Here is a 12500-nt window from a genome sequence, read left to right as displayed (position 1 = left end):
TAAAAGTACTTCAACTGCTTTTTTGTTCATTTCCCGTGAAAGCCATCCAGACCTTACTATATACCAGTATTTACATAGGTACGTATAAGTCATCCTGGCTGACTACTATACCCAATCCTGCCTGACTACTATACCCAATATTTACACAGGTACCTCTAGGTCACCCTATCGACACCATGCCCAGCTCTTCTAGGGCTGGGTAGGTGCCTGAGCCACTGCTTGCAGCTCACAAGATTGCCAGTCCCATTAGCCCCCCTCGAGGCGGGGATGGCAGACCAGAGGCCTAGCTTCTCCCTACGAGCCCCGTGAGGGCGGGGAATGTGGCTAGGCCTGGGGACAGTTAGTCCCAACGATGACGGGGTACTTGTACCTCCTCCCATGGCAGACATTAGTCTGAGATACTCTCGAGAAAGGGAGCCCAGGCCGGGTCACCACTTGGAAAAGGCCCGGGCCGGGAGAGTACCGGCAAATCAAGGTCACCCTGACTGACTACTGTACTCAGTATTTACACAGGTACATCTAAGTCATCCTGGTTGACTACTGTACCCAGTATTTACACAGGTACATCTAAATCACTCTGGTTGACTCTGTACCCAGTATTTACACAGGTACATCTAAATCACTCTGGTTTACTCTGTACCCAGTATTTACACAAGTACATCTAAGTCACTCTGGTTGATTACTGTACCCAGTATTTACAAAGGTACATCTAAGTCACTGTGGTTGACTACTGTACCCAGTATTTACAAAGGTACATCTAAGTCACTCTGGTTGATTACTGTACCCAGTATTTACAAAGGTACATCTAAGTCACTCTGGTTGACTACTGTACCCAGTATTTACAAAGGTACATCTAAGTCACTGTGGTTGACTACTGTACCCAGTATTTACAAAGGTACATCTAAGTCACTGTGGTTGACTACTGTACCCAGTATTTACACAGGTACATCTAAGTCACTGTGGTTGACTACTGTACCCAGTATTTACACAGGTACATCTAAGTCACTCTGGTTGACTACTGTACCCAGTATTTACACAGGTACATCTAAGTCACTCTGGTTGACTACTGTACTCAGTATTTACACAGGTACATCTAAGTCACTCTGGTTGACTACTGTACTCAGTATTTACAAAGGTACATCTAAGTCACTCTGGTTGACTACTGTACCCAGTATTTACACAGGTACATCTAAGTCACTCTGGTTGACTACTGTACTCAGTATTTACACAGGTACATCTAAGTCACTCTGGTTGACTACTGTACTCAGTATTTACAAAGGTACATCTAAGTCACTCTGGTTGACTACTGTACTCAGTATTTACACAGGTACATCTAAGCCACTCTGGTTGACTACTCAGTATTTACACAGGTACATCTAAGTCACTCTGGTTGACTACTGTACCCAGTATTTACAAAGGTACATCTAAGTCACTCTGGTTGACTATTGTACTCAGTATTTACACAGGTACATCAAAGTCACTCTGGTTGACTACTGTACTCAGTATTTACACAGGTACATCTAAGTCACTCTGGTTGACTACTGTACCCAGTATTTACACAGGTACGTGAAAGTCATCATCACCGCACCCACACCAAGTCTCTGAACCTTTATTTATTTTGTGACTCTTACGTCCTCTTTATGGGATCTCTTTTTTATTTTTTTTATTTGCCCAAAATGAGTGTATCCCCCAGTGTGCTGGTGGACCGGTGCTGCGATGACTCCTGGACTGACTACAGGTACCAACACCAGAGTCACATTTTGTGAGCAACGCTGTAGCTGCTTCCCCGTGATCATCCATCATACAGTGTGTACACACATGAATCAGCGACATCTGTTAGGCTAGTGAAATATACGAGTGAGAGGCTTGGATTTGAGAAGGATCTGCCAGGCAGAGGCCAGTAGACCTCCTACAGTGTTTCTCCACTATAATGTTCTTATGTTACCCGAGCTAGGAGACCTCAGCAGGGTGATGCCTGTGACATGTCTCTGACCAGTATCGCGGGGTATTCTAGCAGCCTGGCAGTGACAATATCTTACAAGTATTTTACTGAAGGTTCAGTAGTTACGTCCGCCTCACTTATCAAGTTATTTTTATTTCTCACTGAAACTCGTCTAACGAAACTGATGACCATATGCAGCGACTAACGTTTTTTAAAAAGATTTTCTTGCAGGAGGACTGAAGCAACTCACACCTGGGCTATACCCCTCTATGAATTACTTACATAATCGCAATGCAGTCAGGTGGCTTGTGTGTGTGTGTGTGTGTGTGTGTGTGTGTGTGTGTGTGTGTGTGTGTGTGTGTGTGTGTGTGTGTGTGTGTGTGTGTGTGTGTGTGTGTGCGTGCGCATGCGTGTGCCGTCTCCTTCCCCCTGGACCTGTAGTGGCACGAAGGTCGCTAATCTTGCATGACCCTTGACTCTGACCTTCACCAATGCCAACACACCTCCTGCAAACCCTCACTTTTCTCCCAACTCAGAGCTCCAGTGAGTTGAATTTACTTAGTGTTGATTAGAAGTAGTGGTGTCCGGAAAAAAAATCACAGACAATAAGTCAATTTTGGCTAGGAAAAAAGTCACTGAAAATAGTCACATTTTAAGTTAATTTGTGACTTTTTGTTACTTGTTACCTCTGACTTTTTTCCTGGATCCGTAGTAATATACTTCTGAAGTAATAGTCTAGATAATTTTGCCCAGTGATAAAGATAACTTCAGAAATACCATTTCTTATGCCTGCTGGATAGACCATACTGAAGAATGCTAATTTCCAAATAATAGTAACTCCAGCTCTGGTGAAACGAAACCTTTGAACCCACCTTATGAAAATTAGACAGATTTGCAAATCTGGGTATCTTTATTGTAGACGTTTCGCCATCCAGTGGCTTTATCAATACAGATTCAAGGACATAACTGAAATATAGTAGAACTATATACAAAAGATGAGGTACTCAGTCCCTCAACCTTGGAGTTGAAGAACACCGTAGTCTACACGTCATCAAGTAGCCAGAGTTCTAAGTTCTTCGCAAGGAGAGTGAGGAATTGAGATATGAAGCAGTGTAGTTCTAGATTTGGGAGAGAGTCCTTCCTAATCGCTCACAATCACTTATAAGTAGGAATAACGACTGTTCGGGCTCACTTTCAAAAAAAATAATAAACCCTACGAAAGTTACGGTAAAAGTTACAGGAGTATAAAAGGTCTTGGAGAGTGCCAGTCATACCCTCCATTATTTCAAGGACCGAACGCTATAGTGTTATTAATGCAGGAAGTGGTAAGACAAAGTAAAAAAAAAAAAGGTCAAGTCTTGGAATTATGAAGAAAATCGAGATATTAGATAAGCTTAATTGTGGTGCAGTTTGTGTGTTTAAAGCAGCACATCAATGGTATACAATACCGACAAGATGAAAATTAAGACACATTTTGTATATAGTTCTGTCCTCCAATTATGTCCTTAAATTTGTATTGATAAAGCCACTGGATGGCGAAACGTCTACAATAAAGATACCCAGATGTTGCACATGTGTCTAATTTTACTCTTCACGTTATTAAAGCAATTTAAAAATGAGAAGGCAGAATATTATAACAACCACTGCAGCCTTCACAACCACTAACATTATAACAACCACTACAGCCTTCACAACCACTAACATTATAACAACCACTAACATTATAACAACCACTACAGCCTTCACAACCACTAACATTATAACAACCACTACAGCCTTCACAACCACTAACATTATAACAACCATTGCAGCCTTCACAACCACTAACATTATAACAACCACTAACATTATAACAACCACTGCAGCCTTCACAACCACTAACATTATAACAACCACTACAGCCTTCACAACCACTAACATTATAACCACTACAGCCTTCACAACCACTAACATTATAACAACCACTGCAGCCTTCACAACCACTAACATTATAACAACCACTACAGCCTTCACAACCACTAACATTATAACAACCACTACAGCCTTCACAACCACTAACATTATAACAACCACTGCAGCCTTCACAACCACTAACATTATAACAACCACTAACATTATAACAACCACTACAGCCTTCACAACCACTAACATTATAACAACCACTGCAGCCTTCACAACCACTAACATTATAACAACCACTAACATTATAACAACCACTACAGCCTTCACAACCACTAACATTATAACAACCACTGCAGCCTTCACAACCACTAACATTATAACAACCACTAACATTATAACAACCACTACAGCCTTCACAACCACTAACATTATAACAACCACTGCAGCCTTCACAACCACTAACATTATAACAACCATTACAGCCTTCACAACCACTAACATTATAACAACCACTACAGCCTTCACAACCACTAACATTATAACAACCACTGCAGCCTTCACAACCACTAACATTATAACAACCACTACAGCCTTCACAACCACTAACATTATAACAACCACTGCAGCCTTCACAACCACTAACATTATAACAACCACTAACATTATAACAACCACTACAGCCTTCACAACCACTAACATTATAACAACCACTGCAGCCTTCACAACCACTAACATTATAACAACCACTACAGCCTTCACAACCACTAACATTATAACAACCACTAACATTATAACAACCACTACAGCCTTCACAACCACTAACATTATAACAACCACTGCAGCCTTCACAACCACTAACATTATAACAACCACTACAGCCTTCACAACCACTAACATTATAACAACCACTAACATTATAACAACCACTGCAGCCTTCACAACCACTAACATTATAACAACCACTACAGCCTTCACAACCACTAACATTATAACAACCACTACAGCCTTCACAACCACTAACATTATAACAACCACTGCAGCCTTCACAACCACTAACATTATAACAACCACTACAGCCTTCACAACCACTAACATTATAACAACCACTAACATTATAACAACCACTGCAGCCTTCACAACCACTAACATTATAACAACCACTACAGCCTTCACAACCACTAACATTATAACAACCACTACAGCCTTCACAACCACTAACATTATAACAACCACTACAGCCTTCACAACCACTAACATTATAACAACCACTACAGCCTTCACAACCACTAACATTATAACAACCACTGCAGCCTTCACAACCACTAACATTATAACAACCACTGCAGCCTTCACAACCACTGCAACCTTCACAACCACTAACATTATAACAACCACTGCAGCCTTCACAACCACTAACATTATAACAACCACTACAGCCTTCACAACCACTAACATTATAACAACCACTACAGCCTTCACAACCACTAACATTATAACAACCACTGCAGCCTTCACAACCACTAACATTATAACAACCACTACAGCCTTCACAACCACTAACATTATAACAACCACTAACATTATAACAACCACTGCAGCCTTCACAACCACTAACATTATAACAACCACTACAGCCTTCACAACCACTAACATTATAACAACCACTACAGCCTTCACAACCACTAACATTATAACAACCACTACAGCCTTCACAACCACTAACATTATAACAACCACTACAGCCTTCACAACCACTAACATTATAACAACCACTGCAGCCTTCACAACCACTAACATTATAACAACCACTGCAGCCTTCACAACCACTGCAACCTTCACAACCACTAACATTATAACAACCACTGCAGCCTTCACAACCACTAACATTATAACAACCACTACAGCCTTCACAACCACTAACATTATAACAACCACTGCAGCCTTCACAACCACTAACATTATAACAACCACTGCAGCCTTCACAACCACTAACATTATAACAACCACTGCAACCTTCACAACCACTAACATTATAACAACCACTGCAGCCTTCACAACCACTAACATTATAACAACCACTACAGCCTTCACAACCACTAACATTATAACAACCACTGCAGCCTTCACAACCACTAACATTATAACAACCACTACAGCCTTCACAACCACTAACATTATAACAACCACTACAGCCTTCACAACCACTAACATTATAACAACCACTGCAGCCTTCACAACCACAAACATTATAACAACCACTACAGCCTTCACAACCACTAACATTATAACAACCACTGCAACCTTCACAACCACTAACATTATAACAACCACTGCAGCCTTCACAACCACTGACATTATAACAACCACTGCAGCCTTCACAACCACTGACATTATAACAACCACTGCAGCCTTCACAACCACTAACATTATAACAACCACTGCAGCCTTCACAACCACTGACATTATAACAACCACTGCAGCCTTCACAACCACTAACATTATAACAACCACTACAGCCTTCACAACCACTAACATTATAACAACCATTGCAGCCTTCACAACCACTAACATTATAACAACCACTGCAGCCTCTACCACTAACAACAATCACTGCAGACCCCACATCCACTGTCACTATTATCATCACAATAACCACAATGCCCTACACAAATATCACCTGTATTGTCACCAAAATAACCAACCCCGTCCAACAATCACCACCACCACAACAACTAGCACCACCACGACTACCACCACAACAACTAGCACCACCACGACTACCACCACAACACCTATGACCTTCCTACGTGATCTAGGAGAAAGGTGAAATGCCAAGTTCAAGGGAAGAGAGAATGAAACTAGTGGTACAAACACACACACACACACACACACACATACACACACACACACACACACACACACACACACACACACACACACACACACACACACATACACACACGAGGAAAGGTTGAGGGAAATCGGACTGACGACACTGGAGGACAGAAGGGTCAGGGGAGACATGATAACGACATACAAGATACTGCGGGGAATAGACAAGGTGGACAGAGATAGGATGTTCCAGAGAGGGGACACAGGGACAAGGGGTCACAACTGGAAGCTGAAGACTCAGACGAGTCACAGGGACGTTAGGAAGTATTTCTTCAGTCATAGAGTTGTCAGGAAGTGGAATAGCCTAGCAAGGGAAGTAGTGGAGGCAGGAACCATACATAGTTTTAAGAAGAGGTATGATACAGCTCAGGAAGCAGAGAGAGAGAGAGGACCTAGTAGTGATCAGTGAAGAGGCGGGGCCAGGAGCTGAGTCTCGACCCCTGCAACCACAATTACCTGGAGTTTACCTGGAGAGAGTTTCGGGGGTCAACGCCCCCGCGGCCCGGTCTGTGACCAGGCCTCCTGGTGGATCAGCGCCTGATCAACCAGGCTGTTGCTGCTGGCTGCACGCAAACCAACGTACGAGCCACAGCCCGGCTGATCAGGAACTGACTTTAGGTGCTTGTCCAGTGCCAGCTTGAAGACTGCCAGGTGAGTACACACACACGAAACAGTACCATGTAACAAAATAGTTACAGATTAACCCATACTGGAAAAAATATAAACAACCAAGCAAGTGAAGATACTAAAGAAACTGAACACAGCAAAGGCAGTGGGACCGACAGCGTACAAGCAGGGTTGTGACGGCCTGCGGGCCGCTAGCACAAACAACCTGGTTGAACTGGAGGGGATTAGAAGAACCTTTAAAACAGCTCGCAGGTAAACAAGAGAATGGGCGTGACAGGACTCAAGAGGCTATGGAGTAAAGCCAGCAAGCGGTAAGAGACAGGGCCGGGAGCTGAGACTCGACCCCTGCAGCCACACATAGGTGAGTAGAGGCGTAACATGTGTTGAAGACGCTAGGATCAAGGTGAAAGTGAGAGTATAAATATATAGCATGGTGATGGTAGTGACTGTATTAGTGGAGACCACGTGTTACTACTACCCCTCACACCCTATACACATCACACACCATACACAATACACCACACACCATAGCAACATGTGGTAAGTAAGCAGCAGTTAGTGTCAACTACAAGACAAGACTGAAGCAGCTGAATGTTGCTCTACAAGACTCTAGGTGTTGGGGGATGTGATCAAGACATACACCATACATAACACCATTACCATAATGGATAATGAATAATGACATGTTTTGTAACGAGATATAGGGATGGGAACAGATCAGCTAGAAGAATAGGAGGAGATCAAATACAGGATGGGAGATCAGATTAAGTGATGAGAAACATGCCTTCATTGTAAATAAGTGGAAGCAGACAGATAACGAGGTAAACAAGTGAAGCAAACTTCATACACAGCTTCAAGAGTAGGTATGGCAGTGCTCTTTGAGGCTAACAATCATCTTGCACCCTGGAAAGATGGCACAGGTATACAAGTGTAGAAGTCTTCAAGAGGAAGCTGGACAAGTATCTTCAATAGGTGCTAGATCAACCAAGCTGTGATGGATATGTGGGTTAGAGGGCCAACAGCAGCAACAGGCTGGTTGACCAGACTAGCACCAGACAGGTCACGAACACCTGACCTGTAATATACCTGGTTTCTCAAGTTTTTCCACACCTGGCTGCCAGGTTGGGACTAGACCTGTTAACTGACTGCTTATTCAACCAGGCTGTTGCTGTTGATGACAGGTCACTCTCACAAACTTCCAATAAGAGTCAATGGAGCGAGAACCTTGGTTACATTTAAAAGTAAATTGGACAGGTACGTGAATGTGTGAGATGGACTTGCCTAGCAAGGGCCAGTAGGCCTACTGCAGTGTTCTTTCATTCTTGTGTGACATAATACATTCCAGGAGGCCTGGTTTATTTTGATTTTTGTTTAGTTAAACGGGCGAAAGCGCTAAACCTAAATTTGTCATATAGCTCCTGGGCCATGGTAAGCAATCAGGTTGGATCGAAGGCAGAGGAGGCAGAATCAAACTCCCTGAATCAAGAGCACCTCGCCGGTATCGAAGCACCTAACCAGCCTAGAGGGTGAGGCGCGGTTTGAAAGCATTTCGCGGAGGCGATGATACAGTGCCAGCAGAGATGCCAGGGACAACTGAGGAGACAGTACACAAGACACAGTACACAAGACACAGTACACAAAACAAAGAACACAGGACACAGTACACAATACACACGCCTGGTAGGCAGAGAATGTGTGGCAGCAGAGGGTAAGTGCTTAGTGCCACGAGGCAGGCACGGTGCCAACCACCATCCACACTACTACTATCATTACTATGGCACTCCACTTCCCCGCTCTCAATTCCCCCTATCTGGCACCTAACACCCCATACCATTCCCCCTACCTGGCACCTAACACCCCACACCATTACCCCTGCCTGGCACCTCACACCACTCCCCCTACCTACCCCATCTTTCACCTAACCAAACTCATACACCTTAATCCACTGGTTTTAAGCTCTTTATAGTCTCTCTCTCTCTCTCTCTCTCTCCAGAAAGGGCAACAAAATGCCCACGCTCATTAAGGAACAAACCATACGAAGAAAACCTTATAATACTCAACTTGTTCTAGGAAAACAAGAGACTACGAGATGACCTCATCTAGATCTTGAAGACACTGATTCAGCAGCATGATACTCCGTGACAACACAGCGGTATGTAACGCCGTGGCAGGCAGTGTAACACAAATGTGCATGAAGGCTTTTTGTACAGAATTACAGAACTTTGGAACATTCTTCCTCCTCAAGTTGTTACCAGCAAAAATATCCAGTTTTTTTTAAGAACCCGCTGAATACACTTCTCATGTGTAGGATTCTACACACGATGACCGCATGACCATGATCCAGCCGGTGTACAGCACATAGTGACAGCAAGAGTGGTAGTGCTAGTAGTAGCAGCAGCAGAAGTAATAGTAGTAGTAGTAGTATTATAGTAATAGTAGTAGCAAAAGTAGTAGTATTAGTAGAAGTGTTAGTAGTAGAAGTAGTAGTATTAGTAGTAGTATCAATAGTAGTAGCAGTAGTAGTATTAGTAGTAGTAAAGTAGTAGTAAAGTAGTAGTATTAGTAGTAGAAGTGTAGTAGCAGTAGTGGTTGTAGTAGCAGTAGTGGTTGTAGTAGCAGTAGTGGTTGTAGTAGCAGTAGTGGTTGTAGCAGTAGTGGTTGTAGTAGCAGTAGTGGTTGTAGTAGCAGTAGTGGTTGTAGCAGTAGTGGTTGTAGTAGCAGTAGTGGTTGTAGTAGCAGTAAGAGCGGTACATACAGCTGGTAGTGAAGCAGTAGTAGTAGTATTAGTAATACACTTGTGGTAGTTGTAGTCCATACCTTCCATCCATGTTTTCCTATACAGTGTCCATGGCTGGTTCTCTAATGTATCGTGACAACAACCTTTACCCCTATCCTTCCCCGTTACACGCCGGTAGTGTATCAGAAGTGAAGGACAAGAAAAGAGCCTTTTGCTATACTATCCTTGCATCAAGTATGTAGCTTCGATGTGGACTGCAAGCTTTCATATATATATATATATATATATATATATATATATATATATATATATATATATATATATATATATATATATATATTCTCTCTCTCTCTCTCTCTCTCTCTCTCTCTCTCTCTCTCTCTCTCTCTCTCTCTCTCTCTCTCTCTATGAACTACAAAAGAGGCAAAAGTCACAGAAATACTCACGCATCTTGCAGAATTTCGCAGGGTCCTTCACCTCCTTCTAGTGGAGGACTCTTCATAGTGGTGGTGGTGGTGGTGAAGGAGGTGGTTCTGGACGAGGGAGTACTGGTGGTGATAAAGGTAGTGGTGGTGGTGGTGGTGTTAAAGGTGGTGTTTGAAGGAAGGAGTATGTCTCGTGGTCACCTCATCTTCCAGGATGTGGCAGCCACAGTCTCACACACACACACACGCTCAGGTATCTTCTTAAAGGCCGGGGAATGACTTGCCTCACATCCCTGGAAATCGCAATAATAAGCACTACTCGGCACCAGCGTGGCGTCCTCAACTGTTTAATGTTAACTCTAGTTATCTATTTCATTGTTTTTCCTTCTTCTAAACCTTAACTGATTTTTTTTTTTTTGTGATAGAAACCATAACATAAATGTAATGCTCTTGGTTTCACAGCACTAAGATCCCACCACTAATCTGGGTTTCACAGCACTAAGATCCCATGCTAGTCTTGGTTTCACAGCACTAAAGGTCCCACCACTAGTCTTCACTGCATAACAAAGTTCACAAAAACGGTTCAAGTTCCGCATTACTCTTCACTGCAACACCGAAAGTTTCTGCCACACACAATTTAAGTTAGAGTTCTTGCAGTATAACTTATCGGCACGTTTCTTACTGCACAAACTGAAGTCCCTCGTGCCTCGGCTCTCTCCTGCAACACTGTTGCCATCATCACAACAAAAACATTAGTCTACCACATGAGGAAAAAAAACATTCCATATTCCTGTTGTTCCAATACATGGTTGAAAACATCTGTTGTTCTTGTGCTCAATTACATTCTTAATAACAACTGTAGTTCTTGTGTTCCATTACGTCCTCAAAATAATTGTTGTTCAGTTTGCATTGCCTTACTTCCTCTGTATAAATATAATCTGAAATAAAACACCAGAATTGTATTAAGTTATACATTACAGTATTATTATTATTATGTTATTCACGTGGGAGCGCTAAACATGTAGGGGTTATATAACGCCTGTGCAGGCATTCAGGTTTGATCCATGAGGGGATATAAATATATATAGTTTCGTTGTACATGCCGTACATTAAATTTATAATGATCTCTCTCTCTCTCTCTCTCTCTCTCTCTATCACACACACACACACACACACACACACACACACACACACACACACACACACACACACACACACACACACACACACACACACACACACACACACACAAACCTTTGCCTTCAAACATTTGCTTAACTCTTAACATATTTATTTAGTCTGGGTCATGTGTATCTCAGATGTTGGACTGTCTCTCCGTCCTGATCTTCTTGTTATTAACAGAGACAAAATGTTAAGTTTGTCTCAGGCTTCAGCAAGTCTGAGTGTCTGCCTTAACCAGCACTCTCATGTCTGCAGCTAGTGACCACGTCTGCTGGCAGAATCTAGCACTCTGCTGTCTGGAGCCAGTGACCACGTCTGCTTGCACGTCTGCTGGTATTTCGTTCATCTGAGAGTAAGTTTGCCGACACACACAACTCAGAGCCACAGAGTTGTTAGGAAGTGGAATAGTCTGGCAAGCGATGTAGTGGGGGCAGGAACTATACATAGTTTTAAGACGAGGTATGATAAAGCTCATGGAGCAGGGAGAGGGAGGACCCAGTAGCGATCAGTGAAGAGGCGGGGCCAGGAGCTGTGAATCGACCCCTGCAACCACAATTAGGTGAGTACAATTAGGTGAGTACAAGCGCCTTAATACAGTATGTAACATCACATGAAAATATTGGTATCACCCTTGTAAGGTGAAGACACGTAAATGTGTCTGTTGTTTAGCAGAGAGAGGATCGAGTCTCACACACTCTTGAAATTAATGACCCATATGGGCTATGTGCTTCACATAAATTTATTCCAAGCCTTAAAGAAACTCTGACCCTAGTTTTAGCCTAATGAAAATCCT

General features: G+C 42.7%; 1 protein-coding gene across 3 annotated transcripts in view; it reads right to left on the bottom strand.

Annotated features, from left to right (window-relative positions):
• LOC128693421 (serine/threonine-protein phosphatase 4 regulatory subunit 4) overlaps positions 1–12500 on the bottom strand; it is a 157068-nt gene that overhangs the window by 86528 nt on the left and 58040 nt on the right. For all 3 annotated transcript variants that reach the window (XM_070079871.1, XM_070079873.1, XM_070079872.1), the window contains exon 2: positions 10547–11463. In XM_070079871.1, the coding sequence (XP_069935972.1) occupies positions 10547–10602 (56 nt within the window). In that variant the 5' untranslated portion in view covers positions 10603–11463. The remainder of the gene's footprint in view (positions 1–10546; positions 11464–12500) is intronic.

This window comes from Cherax quadricarinatus, unplaced genomic scaffold (assembly GCF_038502225.1).
Source record: "Cherax quadricarinatus isolate ZL_2023a unplaced genomic scaffold, ASM3850222v1 Contig32, whole genome shotgun sequence".
NCBI classification, from domain to species: Eukaryota; Metazoa; Arthropoda; class Malacostraca; order Decapoda; family Parastacidae; genus Cherax; species Cherax quadricarinatus.
Note: the sequence above shows the minus strand (reverse complement) of the source record. Positions and strands in the feature narration are given on the sequence as shown.